We start from the raw sequence: 19,140 nt of genomic DNA on the forward strand, positions 1-19,140 counted from the left end.
AAAAAAAAAAAGCACAAATGCATGGGTTTCCAGGTATATACATTAAGTTGAACCTTTGGCACTAGGAACCAGGGCATCTCATCACGTAGCATTAACACATATTAGAAAACTGTGTAGTGTCAAAGGGATAGAACCACCAGCATTCAAGCAATGTTGTCAACTAGGCAATAAAATGGTCTACTGAATTTCTTCTTTGTCTAATTACTGCATACACTGGTAGCAACTTTGAAATGAGGAAAGGAGCTGGGNACTCCTTTTATTTTCTGTCTACAACAGAACAGGAAAACAAACTGAAACATAAGCCCTGTTTTACACTGACAGTTTTAAAGAACATCAATTATACCATGAAAGGACTAAACAGAAGTGTTTACAGATAGCAGACAATAGTGAGCGGTCAGTAGACCTTCACAGGGCTTTGCGATGATAGTCAGCAGAAGCCACTTTGTAATCACTGGCAGTAAACAGAGAGGCAGAATTCTTTGCCAGATACTTAAGGAAATCATGCAGATAGCCCAGCAATAATGCCAGGCTTTTCTCATCAAGGGGCGTATAGGCCAACATTGCCCCAATTCTCACGAATAATCTCAGTAGGTGTGGCGCCCCATAGATCTGCGACATTGGCGCATCAGGGTGAGCCAGCAGAATCTCAGCATACTGAGGCCTTTCAAACTTGTACAGCAGCTGAGTGCCCAGCATCACATTGAAATACTCTTTTATCCCTCCTACAACTTCATTAACTGCGTACTCCTTATTATCAACATTTCCCTGTGACTTCTTGCAATTGGCATACTCCTCAAGAATGGCATCGACATTCTTTTTAGCAGGGAGCTGGAACAACTGCTTCTGCCTCGTAACCAAGTCCCAGTCCTCCACCAGCCAGGGTTTTAATTCTTCAGGGATCTTCACCTTCACCTCCATCCTACTCTTGAAGGCCTCCTCGCTCTCCACAGTGGGGTCAGCCCGTGCCCTTTTCTTCCGAGGGGGCTGGGGAACTTCACTGGTACTGCCACCGTCTCCGTTGCCAGGAGCCTTCTGCTTGTTCTTCCTGGTCTTCCGCACAGAACCAGAAGGGGGGTTCTCAGCAGAGCGACCTCCCCACCTCCCGGGCAGGGCTGGATCGAGATTCTTTGGCTGTGTACCAGCTGACTTCTTTCCCGAGGCAGCTCCTCTCATCTTACTTCTCTGCATGTTGCTTCGAGTTGGTTTCTTAAAGTTGTCTTCTTCGGCAGATTGTTGTCCACGAGTTTGAGAAGCCTGCTTTCTGGAACTCATTCAACCCTGTTTTTATTCCAACCACTGTAATACATAAAGTATTGTATTTGGTTGTTTACTATGGTGACTTTATGACCCATCAGACCACAACACATGCTAACATCTGTTGGAATGTAGATTTTGGGTCCTATTTCAGAGGACCACCTGTAAGTGCTTTTCTGTCTTCTATCTCAAAATCCTTACTCCCACCCACAATTGCCTCACCTAACAATTCAACAGACACACCCACAATTTCGTCTCTTGATGCTATTTAAAAGATAAGGATTTAATTTTAGAGAAAGATATTGTGACAAAACCATAGAAGGAAGCAGAGTCAAAATCAAGACTTTGGAACAAGAATAAGAATTTGCAAGAAATAAGGAAGTTGGAGGTAAAATGAATTAACAGTAAAGGTTCGTGCATACAAGTCTAGGTAGGCCTTGAGTACTGTGATGGCAACATACACAGACCTAACACCGAGGAACACAATGATTAAAGGTTAGAGTCAAAATGGGTTCTGTATGACTAAGCCCAGGTAGTTTTAGTAAAGTACAGAGTTTTAAAGAATTCGTTTGACACCATCAGCAAACAAGATTAGTCCATCGATAGTCACATGCATAAAGGATCTCTTTTAGTAACTATTTGCTAGAAGAGATGAGAAACTGGGAAAGGAGTTAGGGACAACTTTCAGGCTTTAAGGATGCATGCTCTTGTATCCCAAGTAAACTGCTTAGAGGAGAAAGGTACTTAGTTTTGGACTTTTATATCTGGAGAGTGCACTCAAACAGAGAAATGGAGATTTATTATCATGTAGCTTGAAGCATACACTATAAACCAGTGAACGTTTAAAAAAAGAGAAAGAATTGCATACGTAGAAGTCCAGAAAAGATAAGGAAGAAAGTATTTGAGGAGTTAGCAAGAAAGAGACCACAGGTAAAATGGTGAGACTTTCATCAGAGAGTTAAGATTGTGACTTCAGAAGATAAAGAGGTTGAGTTTCAAGAGAAATAATGTTCAGTGAAAAGGAATAAAAAAAACAAGCCTCCTGCTATGATGGCATGACTCATTCAACAATTCCCTTGACTTACACAATGTTCCTTCTTTTCCTTCCAAGGATTCCTAGTATTTCCTAGGATGGTCTGGAAAGATGAAGTGGGAATACAACCTAGAAAGGAAAGTAGGTATCTGCAATGAAGATGAACTTTTGCAAAACATGTAAGAAAAAAAATTATAAATGTGCCTAAGATATATGAAGGAAATTAGTAAACGAGCTTTTGATTTGCCAAATGGAGTTGAAGACATATATGTATGTCTACTCTCAGCCTCTTTTCATTTCATACAGGAAGAACTATTTATTCCTAGTTGCTATAGAACGCCATGTTACAGCTGAACAGCTAGCATAGTACCCCACAAACGTTTCCACACGCCAATGTGGATGGTTCACTGAATTGGTACTTGCAATGAGGAACTGCAGACATTTATTTATAGCTGCTTCAGTAGGGAGAGGATGATACAAATTATAATGCACACTACAGAATACCCAAATCAATTAAACAGAGCCCTATATACTGACACGGAAAACTGTTTAATGTCCTTAGGTAAATAGGTAAGTAGAACAGAGAGGGAGTCTAAAATGGACAGGCAGGACAGAAAGAACTAAGCACAGCTCTTAGGAACAGTGTGATTCCATTTGTTTTAAGTGAGTGTGCAAATGTGTAAAACATGCGCCTATTACATATCCGGGGTAGCCCCTCTCCCCCGAGGAAAGAATTGCTATTCTAGCTTTAATTTACTAAGGACCAACTCAAAGGACAAAAGCATGTACGAACGGGGAGTGGGTTCCCGTTTACACAAGGGTTTGGAGAACCACAACCCATTTTTCTTAAGAGATCAACACATTCTAAAACAAGCATTTCTTTTGAAGCTGTTGAGGGTTGGGAATGTAACCCGGTTAGGAGAGTACTTGCCTTGCTCATCAGCACTTACTTACCAAGGAGCTTGAGAATGACAGCTGAACTTTTTTAAAATAACTGTTTTGTTTGTCCTTACTTACACATTTAAGGTAGGCACATATTATTAAATATTAGATCTCATCTTTAAAAAAATCATTTAAAGGAAATCATATTCCCACATTAAGGTTTGTAATATGCATCTTTTGGGCTGTGACTATACATTTCTTTTCATCCCAAGCTGATTTAGTGGATTCAGGTATACATAACTATTTAAGGCTTTTACCATGGCACTAAATTGCTTACCCTTCAAAAACTCTATCTTATAAACCCATCGCCAATTTTTACATGTCTTTGTCCTTTTGAGTTGGATCTTGGTAAATTTATCATTTTCTAGGATCTCTTCAAATTATTTTTGACAAATGCTTTCCCTTGGAGGGCTCTTTGGTGTCTGATGTTAAAGGCTTTTAAAACCCTTGGCCCCATTGTTGTAGACAATGTTCTAAATATTTCATTACAAAAACTCAGTACTAGACACCAATACATAGATATATTAAAGAGCACTAGGTAAGTATCTCTGAAGGATATATTCAAGGTAGTTGCCTAATTGGTGATATTATCCAATTCACCTCATAACTGTTTTAACTTGTGTTCCTAGCCAAAACCATGGCAAGTTAATTCTTCCATCTTCAACCACACTAGATTCTACTAATCCAATTATACCTTGAGTTTCAAAGACCTCTTCTGCACCCCCCCAAAAATTCCCCAATCCACTTTTTTGCTAATCTAACTTGTGGGGCATCTTCATTTGTATATGTAGGATTTCAAACCACCTTTTATACAATCACCTTTTTTTCTTCCATAGGTATTTTCATTTCCTTTTGTATTAGGGTGCTTCTTATTTCACACTGACTCATAAAATGGTTTTTGTTGTTGTTATAAGAGTTGAAGTGTGGGGCTGGAGAGATGGCTCAGCGGTTAAGAGCACTGACTGCTCTTCCAGAGGTCCTGAGTTCAAATTCCAGCAACCACATGGTGGCTCACAACCATCTGTAACAAGACCTGATGCCCTCTTCTGGTGCCTGAAGACAGCTCCAGTGTACTTACATATAATAAATAAATAAATAAATAAATAAATAAATAAATAAATAAATAAATCTTAAAAAAAAAAAAAAAGAGTTGAAGTGTGCTTAACATTGTCTTATGGACTGGGCCCACTTATATATCTCAGCATTGTAAACAAACCTGGCTGGCTGCTGCTTTGTAACCTTTGGCTTTGTTTCACTTAGGGAAAATGATAGCCAAAGAAACGCTATAGAAATTATTTCTTAGCATGGTTTTAGTTTCTCCCAAATTTATAGCAATCTTTTATCAATGTTCACTACTGATCAGTCTATCCTTTTCTCAATGAGAAATGCTATTTTATATTCATAAATGTATGTGCCTTAGAAAATTACGTTACTTTTAAGTTGCTCTCTTCCAAAGCCGAGGCTGGCCTAGAATTTACCTTAACCCTCTTGCCTTCCTACCACTGGAACTATAGGCATGAGCCACCACACCCATTTCTGGGCTCTTCTGATTATTCTGGTTGTTCTTGCAACAGTATCATAATGGTTCCATTATTACGGTTTAAAGATATTAATGTTGCTCTGGAATACTTGTTAATGCATATAAATGGTGGCTGACGTGGCATTATTTTAGTGGGAGAATACTGGGGTAACCCTCTAGTGACTTGATGAAATGTGATATACTCATAATTTGGAATATCATCTCAGCTAAAGGACAGTCACTGTGAAAGAAATACCACAAAAGAAGTTAGACAGAGAGATCTATGAAGGAACAAAGACATTCAAAGACTATTTGTTAAATAAACATAGCTAGTTGTATATCAACACCTCAGTTTATACAAAGAAAATCATAAAACAACTTTTATACATATCTGTACACATTTTAGGCAAGATTTTAGTTAGGTCATCTAGAAGGAAATGAAGAAAATTGGTGACTGACTGTAGAGAGAACAAGGGGGAAATGAGAAAAACAAAAAACCCTGAGCCATATATCTGATTCATGAATTTTTGTGATGTGGTCATTCATGGATTTTACATCCTTTCATCTTTTACTTCAGTACCACTGTACTCAAGATAGTCCCAAAGGTCCAAGGCAAGAGCCTTCTCTTTGAGGCTTTCCCATTTCAGATCTCTCTGCCCCCTGCTTTGCCAGTATCTATGGATCTACTATGGACCAACTTCTCACTTATTCTCTAAACTGCCTCTCTGCCAGGGAACTGCCTTCCCCTTAAACACAGTCCTTACAAAGGAGAGAAATTAAGGCAATTATAGAATTCCTTTAAAAATGTCCCTGTGAAGAGACTGAGGCACACCCCTTCCTTTCATAGGTTCACGTAACCAGACTCCAAATGTACTTTTATGTGTATGTGTCATAAGCCCTTTAAAAGTGAGGGGGGGGGGACGACATTAATTAGACCATGTTTTCATCTCCTGGTCTCTGGCTAAAATCAAGTAGATATCAGCTTTCTCATATGGATCCTGGAACATTCTACATGTCTAAAAAACAATGAACACTGAGGAAGGATCTCATGTCCCAGGCTAGACACAAACTTCCTAGATAGCTGAGGTCAACCTTGACCTTCTGACCCCCCTGCCTCTATCCCCTAATAGATTGTAAGCATGTGCCACTGTCTGGGCCTGGTCTGGGCAGTGCTGGGGATTCAAACCTGGAGCTCCCAAACCTGGAGCTCCATGTATGCTGGGGAAGCAACTCTACCAACTGGGCTACATTCCCAACCCAACTGATGGTCTCCAGTCTGAACAAAAGAGGAAAATTACATAAAGATCGCTTAGCATGCTGGATATGGTAGCTAAAATTATAGTTCTTGGAAATTTCCTCATAAGGAAATAGCCTTAAAGCTTTTTTAAAGATTGGTTGGAAAAACCAGAAGTCTTAATTTCAGAAGTCAGTCCTAGTAGTTAATGGCTGCTTCTGGAAAATGAGAGAAACCAACAATATTAATTAAAAATAATTCCAAGAAAATATTATTTATTTCTCTACAAAAATGTGCTTTTATATATACATAAAATGTCTCACGACTATTAAAGCTATATAAGTATTATTACAGGAAATACTTTTATGAAGACATTTTGGAACAAAGGAAGTTTCTTGCTCAGAATTACACAGAAAGCCGAAGAGCCAGCAATCAAATCCATCAAATCTGTATTTGCTGTAGAGAAAAATAATGTAATATTTGGAAGTGTGAAGCCTTCATAGAGCACTAATTTTTAATTAAGAGAATAAGATTATGCATGACTATATTGTTTATCCTTCCCTTTTCAGAATTTAAAGCTCTTTCTCAGATGGCAGCTTATTAATCTTCAAAATACTCCTACACATCTAAGAAGGTTGTGATATAGCTGGTCTGTAAACTGAGGCCAGAAGGAAGGCACTTACCCTGTATTCTGCAACCAGGAATGGTTCTGCAACCAGGGTCAGATCTCCTGATCCTTACTGTATAGCAAACTTAGCTTTTCTGATGATGACCTAGAAGGTCAAACAAAGAGATGGAAAAGGACATAAAAAGATATGAGATGGTGACTTTCCTTTCCATCAGTAAATAAAATTTTATCTCACACAAAGGACATCAAAGCTGATAATGTACAAATTCTATTTTTCTTGTAGTTTTATTTTCAGATAAATGTACTTTCTTGTATGTTTATCAATTTTGGAAAAAAATCATTAATTTCTATTAAGGATAATGTGAAATAAATCAAATTGTAAAAGAAGAGCAGTACAAACGGCTGCGAATCCTTCATCCAGCTCCAACAATTACCAACTGAAGGCCATCTTGTTTCATCTGTAACCCCACCCACTGCTCCCCCCCCCCCACGGTTTTTTAAGCTATCGGGGAAAAAATGACTTCAGAATTCTAGAATATTTCAAATATATACCATGGGAAAAAAAGGTCAAATCCAGGAAACCCCATCTGCCCACCCCCCACTTTAAATGATTAATCTAAGGGTCCTGATGCTACCCCTCCCCTCGCTGTCTATCGCTGAAATTATCCTGAAGCAGACCCTAGTCATCCACGGATTTTGAAGCCATTTTCTGACATCATTTAATCCCTAAGCATTTCTATTTCTTTCCACAAAATAAAGCATTCTGAAAACAGAACCACATCACCACCATAAGCATTAAAAAAATTAATCTGACACCGACTTCATTGAAGAATATTAATCCTGCATTCAAAAATCCCCGATACGTCTTCAAGAAAATTTTACAATTGGTGTGCTCGAATCAGGATTCAAACAAGGCCTACTCCTCGCATGTGCTTCAGGAGGTCGTTCTCAATCGCTTTCCCCCTACATCCTTTTGCTTTTTGACTTAATGTGGGAAAATTCCGATCCCCACATTCTATTAGCAATTATGGGCTAGCAATTATTTTTATCGGGAAGGCTTAATAAATGCCTATCGTCATAATTTCTTCTAAGAAAGAGGATGATGTACAGAAAAAGATACGATATCGAGCAAATTTGCGTAATTTAAAATTTTTCATCGCTTCTAGAAATATCTTTAGTAACAATTGCTACTACCTTTCGGGGACAGGCTTCACACCGAATGCCTCACACGCACTATTTTACTAGGCACATCTGAATCCGCGTCTGAGATAGCTACTATTACCATTTTACAAACATGGAAACCGAGACACAGAAAAGAGCCTTGCCCAAGCTGGGCGTTGGCGAGCAGGAATACGAATTCCGCTTTGCCTGAATGAGAAGGCACGAGCTAATCCTATCCATAAGTCAAGAAGAAAAGAGGAAATCATCGACCCTTCCTCCCCACCCCCACCCCGAAACCTGAAACGAGAATCCAGCTCTCTCCAGCAGACGACGTGTGATCACTGCTGCTCCTCCAACCGCCATAGTAAAGCCAGGTTTCTCTGGCAACTGATATCCATAGGCAGACACGTCACCCTGGAGGCGGGCTTAGCCCATCAGCCAATCCTAGCCGTCTTGTCTGAGTTTTAGAATGTTCCATACCCAGATGATTGGACGGCCGCCCTCACGTCAGCAGTGACACTCAGCTGCAGTAAAGGCGGGTGCTAGCAACCTGCTTCTTCATGCTTAGGGCCAACAGCAAACCAATTAGCATCCTTCTTCAGTGAGGGCTCCCGCCAATGGCGATCGCTCTTTTAGGATCTTAGCCCGCCCTCCAAGTGCGCTCCAGCCGTTGGGTCAGAAGTCTATAGGGCAGCGCGTTCACGTGGCCCATCTTCACGACCCAGAGTTCCCCTGACCGTGGTTTTTTTTTTTTTTTTCCCCCTCGCGCTCGCCTTCTCTCCTGCAGGGAGGCATTATGGGTTTGTGGGTCCGCTCCCCTCCCCCGCCCCCGCCCCGCCCCCGCCCCGCTGGGAAAGGAAGTGCCGACGTGGCTGGCGGAAACAGGCTAGGCGGAAATGAGCTAAGGTTCCCGCGAGTGGGAAGAGCGAGGGCAGACCCGGGGCCACGCCCCCGAGCCTGTTGCGCAACTCGCGGACCTGGGGAGAGAGGAAAAAAGAAACACCAACGCCCCCCCCCCAAAAAAAAAAAACCAAAAGGAAAAGGAATAATGAAGGTTTTGAGGTGTGAGGCGTGAGGCGTGTGAGGGTGGTGAGTGCCACTGGGCGGATGCCCGGATGCTTTGGAGAAACGGGGTGTCTGCGCGCACGCACGCTCGCGTGGCCGTGGAGTGTGGGTGTGGGCGTACAGCCGCCCTCGTGGCGCTGGCGATGATGGGTGTGCGCAGGCGTGCAGCCTGGTGGGGACGGGAGGGGCTGTGTGTGTGTGTGTGTGTGTGTGTGCGCGCGCGCGCGAGCGTAGGTGAGGTCCCTCATTTCGGTGGATTTTTCTGCCTTTTTTATGTTTGCAAACTGCATTAATAAAACTGAGAATAACCAGGACAGTGCTAGTATCTAAAGGAAAGGGCTTTTGTAAGAAAAGACCTGCCGATTTAATTAAATTCCTTTCTTTTCTTTGCCATTTTTCGGTTTTTTGTTTGTTTGTTTGTTTTTGAGGCCTGTTGTAACTAGGTAGCCTTGGCTGGCCTGGAACTCGGAGACCCACCTGTCCCTTCACGGCCTTCCAAGCGCTGGGATTAAAAGCATGCGCCACCTCCACCCAGTCCGATTTAATTTTAGACCCTAGAGATGCTCATTCCCACATTTTAGTCTACCAAAATAAACTTCTTCCATGGTTAGGATTCAGAACTATATTAGGTTCCAGTTGTACACCCCCTCCTCTCTGTCCCCGAGGCCTCCCCTTTGCCCTTCACCAAATTTACTGCGAACCTCCCTTATGCCCCTCCCCAGGTTTATCGCTAAATTGGCACACAAAATTTTAATGAAAACGTAGGCAACTAAGTTCCTCAGTGATAGAGACAACTCCAGTTTCCTGTGGGTGGTGAGCCTCACCTACCTTTTTTTCCTAATCTCCAAGCGGAGTGATCAAATACACATTCGGCCAATTTTCCAGAAAGTTCACTGGCTAGGCAGTAAACCTCTTGAATCTGCCGCTAGATGTCACCAAATCCCAGCCAAAGGAGTTACTGCTTGGTTCCCAGGGATTGTGAGAGTGATTTATTTTTTTGCTCCACCCACTTCTTATTTTATGGGCTCCCTAATCTCTGGCTGACTCATATATATCTTAAATTCCTAAAGATGAATACGATCAAGTTCTGTGAAGTAACAGTACTAGGCAAGGAATTATATATCCGAAAATTCTGGTTAATTTCCTTAAGAAGAAAAAAGGTCACCTGTTCTTCCTGCACATCTTTTGTTTTTACTCAGGATTGATAAATGGGCCTAAAATCTGATGCTAAAACCTTTTGTGAGCTGTGCTGCAGCCGGGGTATCAGCGCTTGAGAGGAAGAAGGGCCGCAAATTAAAGGCCAGCTTAGATTATACATTGAGGCCCCGTCACTACATAAATAAACCAATGAAAGAATATTCTTTTTTGCTCACTTTTTTTTCCTCTTGAAATTTTTATCAGATACGTGTGTTGGCCCCTCAGGTTTATGTAGTGGTTCTGTGCTGTCCGGAGCGAGAAGGTAGGTACTTAGTATACCAAAAGTTATATTTTATCATGGTGAGAGTCATTACACCTTTAAAACTCTTAGTTCCTAACTACAGTTTTAAGCCTGTTCCACCCCCCCCTCCCCCCGAGGGAGCTCACCTGTGTGATGGACCTTACCTGAAGATCAGGCCTAGTCTCCGATGCAGGAGCCTGGGGAGATTCTCCAGCCGCAAGGGCGGCTCAAGGTGTCTCTCCAGGTGTGCAGCGAAAGACCGATGCTTTCTATCTCCGTCCTTATATACTCACTGTCCAGCGGGCGTCATGGGATTCTTGTCCCGTGTCTGGTTATCTTAGCGACTGATGTCATTGGGGGCTGGTTATCAGGTACAGCCTTGGGAGTAGTGGAGTTCCTGACTAAGCTGTTTTTCTAAGACAAAGGGCATTTTTTTTTCCTACTATTCTCGTTATATTCCGAAAAAACGTGGTTGCGTCTTTTAAAGTCCATAGTAAGTAGTAAAGCATTTCACTTAGGTTTCACAGCGCATAATGATGTAGCCTTGAGGGTTTGTTTTTTTTTTTTATTTCTCTATGTACGTGTGTGGCCTGTGCATTTTGCGGCTAAAGTTGACCTTAATTTAGGTCTTTTCCTCTGTCGCGGTTCACCTTATTTTCTATGGAAGGACCTCACTGAACTCAGAGTTTGCTACGTGGGCTATACTGGCTTGTCAGTGAGCAGCTCCCAGGATCTGCCCAATTCTACCAACAGTCCCCCTTAAAACAAGGGGGTTATAGATAGGTGCCCCATGTTCAGCTTTTATATACGTGCTGGGGAACTGAACTTAGGCCCTCATGCTTGAGCAGCAGACCCCCTACATCTCCCGGGTCAGACCATCAATTTTTATTATTTTCTGTATTTCAGATGTTGTATTAAATCCTTCCCATAGGTATTTCTTTTTCTTAACAAAATTCTACTACACACTATAATCAGCCAAAAAAAAAAAATAGGTTTTGGTTACTAATGATATGTATTTGTACACACATGGGTGAAGGGTTTTTAATTTTTTAAATTTTACTGTTTTTAATTAGGCATACATCTACATGTGTGTCTGTGACATGTGTTCAGAAGTCAGAGGCACTGGGTCCCCCGGAGCTGGAATTACTGGCTGTTCTGAGACACCTGACATGGATGCTGGGAACCTAACTTGGGTCCTGCGGTAGAGCCATCTCTCCAGCCACAACAGTGAAAGGTTTTCTTAAAGCAGTTCTCCAACTCAGACAAATCAGAAGCATCAGTAAAACCCGGTAAGTTATCAGAATATTAGATTCGTAGGCTCTACTTTACGGCTCATAAATCAAAGGCTTTCTGGATGGGACTTGGCAAGCCACGCCAGTACAAATTGTTCTAGTGAATCCAATGCACTCTAAAATTTGAGAACCACTGCTTTGGGCGGGGCAGGTGGGGGAGGGGAGCTAAAATGCAATACTTCTTTTTTTTTTTTGTACACCACTAGAGGGTGCCATAGAATGTAAAGCCAAATGTGTTCTGATATACCCTGCATAGTATCAGTCTTGGTTTGCAGATTAAGAAATGTGTAGGTGTCACCATAAGTGTTCCCCTTTCAGAGTCTGAAACAAACTGTATATTAGATATTGGTCCCTGCTTTGGCTGATGTTGACGAACCATTAAGATGATGATAGGAAAGCAAACCAAGTCTGGCGAAGTAACTTGGTGCTTTCCCCTCTCTATTCTAGGGTATCACACAAAAGCTCAGGACTGCTCTCCTTATCTCTTACCTTTCAGTGCTCTTTCTATTCTGCAGTTATCATTTTTAGTATATGTCATAATGTTTCATGTATGATAAACACAGTTTTGAAAACCCATTTATGGGTCACTCACTCTATTGCTCTATACACTCTAGTTCTACTAATAAGCTTATAGCTTAGGTGACACTTTGTATTATTTTATAGTGATGAAAATGAGTCCTGGTATCCAGTTATTTCCATTCATATGTAATGTACAAGTAATAAATGAATACATTTACTGAGTTACTAGATAATTCCTGGCATTTGGGATTCTCGTATTGAGCTTTCTAGTTCTCTGATTTAGATCCTATTTAAGTGATTTTTATTTTTATTTTTTATTTGTGATATATTGATACTTTTTGACCCAAGAGAAAATGTGGAGAAGTTTCTCTGTTGTATTTTGACCAGTTTTGAATTTGTCACCAGACATGTACTCTTCAGGCCTCCTCCTCTAAGTCATTCCACTGGTAGAATTTTGACTCCTTTGAGCACTGTTAGAACCAATTCAAGGAATTCAACATTGAGTGAAGCTGAACAAGTACTCTGACACAACACATTGTGGTACTTTGTAGAATAACTCTGCATTTGAAAACAGATGTGTTTCAGATTTCAAAGTTATTCAACTTTCAGTTATTTCTTGAAACGAGTTCTCTTAAATTTTCTAAATTTCAGTGTCATCACCTATTACATGGAAAGAAATGTTTCATGATCTTAACATGTAATAATACTGTATCCAGCTAGCACATGTGGCTATTTAAGTCAGAATTCATTAGGATAAAAAAAAATTGGTTCAATTGGTTGTTCTGGCCACATAATGTTACTAGCTGTTGTCTCAATTTGGCTTTAGATCATTTTCACCATCACAGAGGGCTCTGCTGAGCTTCGCTGATTTAGATGAGAGGAGGTATATAAAAGGGCCTAGCATAGTGCGTTTCTCTTGACAGATGCTCCTGAAAAGGTGATTTTTCTTTCTCTGTTTTTCTCAAGATCAGAGCTGGGGTGCTTCATTTTACGGATAGGTTCAGGAGAGGGAGGAAAGCTACCCGAGGTCCTTTAAGAAGGGGGTATGTCTGGCCCTGGAATCTACATGTCTGACTGCTGCTGCCGTATCCTAATAGGTTTATCCTTGTGCTTTACTGAGTAGGATTGCAAGGGCAAGAGCGTGAATAGTGGGAATTGGTTGTAGAGTCAGAGTGGTAAGGAAAAATGGCCTAGAGACAGTGTTTCCTGTATTCAAGGTAGCACAGGACTCAGCTTTTTTCATCCGTTATCTTAGCAAATCCTCCCAGAAGCCCAGAGAAGTTAAACAGTCACCTAAAGTTGCTCAACCACTAAATTGCAGAGCAAGGCCAGACTTGTTCCTGACTTTAAAGCCCAGGCTTTTTTCTGTTATGCTGTGTTGCCCCATCAATGTGAATGTCCCCCTGTAACCTTAACTTACTAGTGGGATAAAACCTCAAGGAAATTCCTGACTTATCGTCAGTTCTCACAAAATAAGAACTAGTCTTTAGAATTTACAGCTGCACTATTGTCTTTATGTGATTTCAACTGGAAAGGAAAGATAGCTTCATTTTGTTTGGTTCTGAGGCCCAAGGCCAGACAGAAACTATTTACAGTCTCAGCCTTCACAGAAAATTCAGTGGCTCCATGAACCCTGTATTAATTTGCAAGGCTACCATTAGCTCATACAATGCCTTTGTGGTAATCAGAATCATAGGCCACCTAAGGGCAGACAAATTGCAGAGATCTGTGCACTCCAAAGAAACAGTGAGAAAAATTCCCCTTTTCTTACCCCTGCTGACAACCTCACCAAGGCAGTTAGTTGAAAAAGACATGTTGGCCAGGATTTTTGCTCTCTTACTTGAGTACTGTTGTAGAGCATGTAACTTACCTGTTGGTATGTATGGTCCTTACTGATACTACCTTGGGAATACCAAAACCTTCCTTGGTCTGAAAAGGTCGTGGTCAGTGTTGATCAGACAATGTTTTGTTGTTTATCCCCAGTGTCCTCCCATGGCTTAGAGTGCTTTACCCTAAGCTTTATTTGTTATCCTATCATATGTGTGTACGTGTGTATAATTTTCTTTATTTTACTTATAGAGATGCTTCATCTACATGTGTTTCTGTGCATCCTCTATGTGCCTCGTGCCCCCTGAGGTCAGAAGAGGACATATAGGTGTTCCAGTCTCAGATCAGAAGCAAACTTTAGAAGTATCAAGTAGAAGCTGGACAGATGGCTCAGCAGGTAAGAAAGCTTGTTGCTCTTGCAACAGACTAGGGTTCAGTTCCTAGGCCCCATATGGTGGCTCATAAGCATCTGTAACTCCAGTTCTAGGGAACTTGACACCTATTTTGTGATCCCCTGTGAGCACCAGACACACATGTGGTATACATACATATGCAGGCAAACAGTACTCATATGCAGGCAAAACACTCATGCACATACAAATATATAAATCTTTTAAAAAATTTTTTTTAAAAATTGGTTCTGATTATCTTATCTGATTTCGTAAAATGATGATTATTTAATGTACAAGTTAAAAACTATTGCAGCATTTCAAGGCCAAACAAAATGGCATTTCTATAGTAAGGATGTCTTTTTTGTCTATTTATACTGCCTTAATCCATAGGAATTTCATAAAACATATCCTGCAAATTTCGCTGGATCTGTCTAGCTTGTTAGCCCATGGCAAAGCAAAAAATGGGAACAGTCAAGGGAGAAGGTTCGTCCTTTTAGGGTATTTCTTTTCTCTTCTGTAATTTAAATACCACCTCATGGCTCTGTTTGACATCGAAAAACTTATTTCAAATGACCAAACAGCTGAGAGTTGAACCTAGTCAGCGATGACTTTAGATAACCTTGAGATGCCAGACTTGCACAGGATCCCTTGTTTTTCTCCTCCTTAGTTAATAGTTTAGCTTGAATCGTGCCAAAATTCTGGTTTTGTCAGCAACACACTTGACTTGGAGGGATCATGTAAAGCCACCCATGGTATACATTAACTCAGAAAGATAAAGACGATTTTCGCCAGTCATTGTCGATGCCTGTGGTTCGAACTTTGCCTCACGTGGTTGCTTTGAATCGTTTTTTCCCCCAGCTAAGTTTCTTATGTTGGTAATTTCCACGTATAGTCTGCAATTTCCTAGAAGTGATAAAGTTACAGCTTTTGAAACTGTAATAGCTGCCATGTTTGAAAGAACAAGCCAGTAGTACTTGAAAGTACATATCTAAGCTTTTTAATGGTAGATACTGGGTTGCTTGTACTATTTCCTTACTTTAGTTCTGAATGTTCCCTTAATAAAATAGTTCTTGAAAGAAGAAGTGATCAGTTATGGTTTAGACTACAAACATGGGTTTAGAAGACCACATATTAACCAAGACATTGAGTAAAATGTATATTCTTTAGTAGATATGGACCATGTCAGATGTAGGGAATGAGCCAGATTGAAAACAAAACAAAACCCTTTTTATTGGAGATTGATAAGGTCTCCTCAAAGTATCGTATCTTCACCAGATGCCATGGGGAGCTTTGCTGTAATGAGCTACTACTGTAAGCAGCGTCTCACAATTATCAGGAAATTAGGACCAGAGAGAGGTTGAAAACCACAGAAAGAAACTTCAGCTAGTTGGCCAAATTACTAGCCAGAAGGCAGAGCAAAACACAGGCAAATGGAAGCAAGGGGCAAGAAGGAGCTAAGAATGTATTGAAGCTTTCTGCTTACCCTCAATGCAGAAGGCAAAGCTGGTATGGAAACAGGTCAGATTGTGGAATGTGTGACAGGGAGTGTCATTATCTATTTTTGGAAGATGTTTTTCCTACCTTGTTGACAGTTTTAAGAGTAGGACAACCCTCAGAAAGCAAAGGCTGTGTGTGTGCACGTGCACATGTGTGTGAAAGTGCAAGCATTTAAAGACCTTACTGCTTTGCTTAAAAAGGTAGATTCTACAAACTACACATTGAAATAGTGGGTTTGATCTACTTTCAGCAGTGTGTTACCATACGGATACGTGAATGAGGGTGTTTGTACACTAGGGTGAGAGAGCAAATAGAGCTTAGGGTATGGGGACTTCGGAGGACATGTTCCTTCCAGGCCCTGAGGATGAGATAAGATGGTTAGTAATTAAGGACAGAGAAGAGAGTAAGAACAGCTCCTAAAAGGTACAAAGCTGAGATCCACCCAGCTGCTCCCAGCCTAGAGTTGCGGCTGGGATGTCAGGGAGATCCAGGAGGGTACAGCCAGCTTTCAATAGAGCTGGTCTGTGAAACTTGGCTGAGAGGACAGAGGAAAATTGATGTTTGCTGTAGAGTGGGGCTGTCAGCTGTGCTTACTGCCTCATCAGGCTCCCAGCTGTAAACAAAAGTCCTGGCCCTTCATGGCACTGCAGAGCAGTCCAGGCTGGTGTAAGTCTCTGAGGACAGCTAGACCATTTTCTCATCCTGGCTGACAACCAGGAGACAGAAGAAACAATAGAAGGTAGAATGGGGGAAGGGGCAGAATTGCAAGGGAACGAGGAGCAGAGACTATTGGAAAGGAGTTGTCTATTTCAGATCTTAGGTCTTTGGATGAAATTAGTGGAGTTCTTTTGGGGATAGCAGACCCCTTTACTTGTGTACATGTCCCTGATCATAGTAAGTTATGAAAGAGGTTTCAGAGACTCCAGTGTGTTATCCACCCTTTCGTTTACAAACATACATGCTCATCACCATGCGATGTATCCTAGGTGATGCTAAACTAATAGAAGATAGCTCACATATTCGAAGGTTTTATAAGGAGTTTAGGGATATGTGTGAAGTTGAGTCTTAATAATACCAAATAGAATTTTTGTTTGTTTGTTTTTGAGACAGGGTCTCATGTAGCCTAGGATAGCTTTGAACTTATTATATAGCCAAGGATGGCCTTGAATTCGTGACCCTCTTATATCCACCTCTACGTACTAGGATTACAGGCATGTAACACTCTCTTCAGCAAATAATAGACCTCTAAAATGCTAAGTGACAAATTTGGATTAGAAATATTGAAGCAATGTTTCTGGCTATGATCCCAGAAGGTGGGATTTGAGAGAACAATAGTAGGTTAGACATGATTTGGCTATGAAGAAAATACATCTGGAATTTCAGATAAAACAAAATTATTAGTAAAACTGAGACCTCCTCTGGCCAAAGCAGTAAGTTCATATGCTGCGTTTCTCACTCTCTTATACTCTTCATAATGGCTATACCAGAATTCAAGTCTCCCTTTAAGTGTCACTTCCTCACAGTGGGTCCTACCTTATCCCCAGGACCAAGTTAAGTATCTTGCTTTATGTTCCTATAGCACCAACTGCATTTGCCCTTCCAGGATGCCACCATTTTAACTTGATGAACTAAACTTTTTTTCAGTGCATTTGTTCTCTATAAGCCTGGAAGGGTTGTTTGATTGTATCTTCTCTTCCTCCTCTTCTTCCTCTTCTTCTTCCTCCTCCTCCTCTTCCTCCTCTTTTTCCTCCTTTTTGAAAAACTCAAATGTCTGCTCTCTCCTTTTGAAAACTGTCCTACTCCTGCTTGGCTCTGGAGGCAGAGGCAGGTGGATCTCTGAGAATTTTAGGCCAGCCTGGACTACATAGTGAGCTCCAGGGCAGCCAGGGCTGTTCAGATAAACCATGTCAACAAACAAACAAAAACTGTTTTACTCCTAACCTCTCATTTCTTTGGATGTTTGTCTTTCTGTTCCTTTCTCTTCATTCAGGTTACAAGTCTCTGCAGTCAGGAAAGATTTCTAAGATATCCTCCTTCCCAATTTCACCGCAGCTAGATTGTCCATAATACCCGAGGTATTCTCTCCAGTTTTCTACTTTTCTCTCTCCTGTCATACTATAGGAGCTCTGAGGAAAGGAGATTTTTTTTTCCTTCACTGTTTTGTCTATGTATTTTTATAGTACTTAGCATGTGATGGCAAGTAATTCATGAACATTTGTGAATTAATCCAGAGGAGATGACACAATATTGTTAGGTAAAAGCCAGTCTAAAGGTTGATTGTATTCTTATGCATGAAGAAAAATCTTTGGAAGTCTTTCAGCTGTAAGAGGAAAAAATTATTTTAAAATTGCTGTTTTGATAGTAGAAATTCTTACATATGTTAGGCAAGCACTAGGCTACAGTTCTAGCTCCTGAAGGACCACTGACCTTTGTAAAGAATAACATGAATGCAAACCTTGCTTTACTCAAGATATTTGCCTCCCATTGTCTTGTGGTTCCATGTTCTCTACCTCGCTATCATTCCCATGACCCCTCACCTCCACAAACTGAGATTTCTCTATTAGTCCTCCTAACTAGAGAGATTGTGCAGTATTACCAAACGCTCATGGAACTACAGGCGCACTTGCTCATTCGGACGCCATTCTTTTGCCTACCTTTATTTTACCAAGCGTAGTGCTGATAGCTGCAGAGGAAGACCTACCGTCTGTCTAAATAATGCTCCTAAATGCATGACTACCTCACACTGGTCACTCAGTGGTTCCTTTAAATTCCTGGTGAAGGGATTTGCCTTACCTGGGTTCAGTGATGGAGACTTTATAATACTAGATCCTGCAAAGAAATTCAGTCCCATAGGTAGACCTTCTGTGTAACTGGAGACTCAGAGAATTGATACTTATGCCAGTTTATAAGAAACTTTCCCCTTTCCCTGTAGATAGAATGGCATGGTATAGCATGTCTGGAAGGGCATTCGGGCAGGAGCTATTCCTTGTCCTTCTGAAAATGGTCTTACTAAAGCAAATGATCCAACACGTTTTCTCTTTTTAAATCAAGCACAGTAGAGGAACTTACAGGAAAATGGCTTGGGTTTAACAATAGACTAGAAGGTCTCCCTTGTACTCTGAATAGATCCAAAGCAAGAGTATACTTTTTTTTTTTTATGTTCTACATTTTATTCTACAAATTTCCTTTGAAATTTGGACACATATCTCCCCTAATGGTCTTACAGTTCTTTAAAATATCACATTCATTCCTAGCAATGAAAAGAGCGCAGAGATTTTCTTTTTTTTTTTTGATTTTTAATATTTTTATTACATATTTTCCTCAGTTACATTTCCAATG

At 40.9% G+C, this 19,140-nt stretch overlaps 1 protein-coding gene and 1 long non-coding RNA gene across 4 annotated transcripts in view; one reads left to right on the forward strand and one right to left on the reverse strand.

Moving 5' to 3' along the window:
• Positions 1-6: 6 nt before the first annotated feature.
• Positions 7-8,171, reverse strand: Morf4l2 (mortality factor 4 like 2). 2 transcript variants are annotated; one of them, XM_021153145.2, is made up of 4 exons: positions 8,069-8,171; positions 6,666-6,755; positions 2,340-2,416; positions 7-1,296 (listed from the first exon to the last, which is right to left on the reverse strand). In XM_021153145.2, exon 4 carries the CDS (start codon positions 1,270-1,272, stop codon positions 406-408), a length of 867 nt encoding a protein of 288 aa, XP_021008804.1. In that variant the 5' UTR covers positions 1,273-1,296; positions 2,340-2,416; positions 6,666-6,755; positions 8,069-8,171; the 3' UTR covers positions 7-405. The 2 variants fall into 2 exon arrangements, with proteins under 2 accessions (XP_021008804.1, XP_029329413.1); XM_029473553.1 differs by lacking the exon at positions 2,340-2,416.
• Positions 8,172-10,069: 1,898 nt separating this feature from the next.
• The window catches only part of LOC115030101, an 18,931-nt gene continuing 9,860 nt past the window's right edge, over positions 10,070-19,140 (forward strand). For both annotated transcript variants that reach the window (XR_003835727.1, XR_003835728.1), the window contains exons 1-3: positions 10,070-10,295; positions 11,348-11,563; positions 14,165-14,309. This is a non-coding gene — a long non-coding RNA (uncharacterized LOC115030101). The remainder of the gene's footprint in view (positions 10,296-11,347; positions 11,564-14,164; positions 14,310-19,140) is intronic.

Source organism: Mus caroli, chromosome X (genome assembly GCF_900094665.2).
Source record: "Mus caroli chromosome X, CAROLI_EIJ_v1.1, whole genome shotgun sequence".
Lineage (NCBI taxonomy): Eukaryota > Metazoa > Chordata > Mammalia > Rodentia > Muridae > Mus > Mus caroli.

Coding starts and splice junctions, on each gene's coding strand:
- Morf4l2 (XM_029473553.1), bottom strand. CDS start 1,272: ATGAGTTCCAGAAAGCAGGCTTCTCAAACTCGTGGACAACAATCTGCC.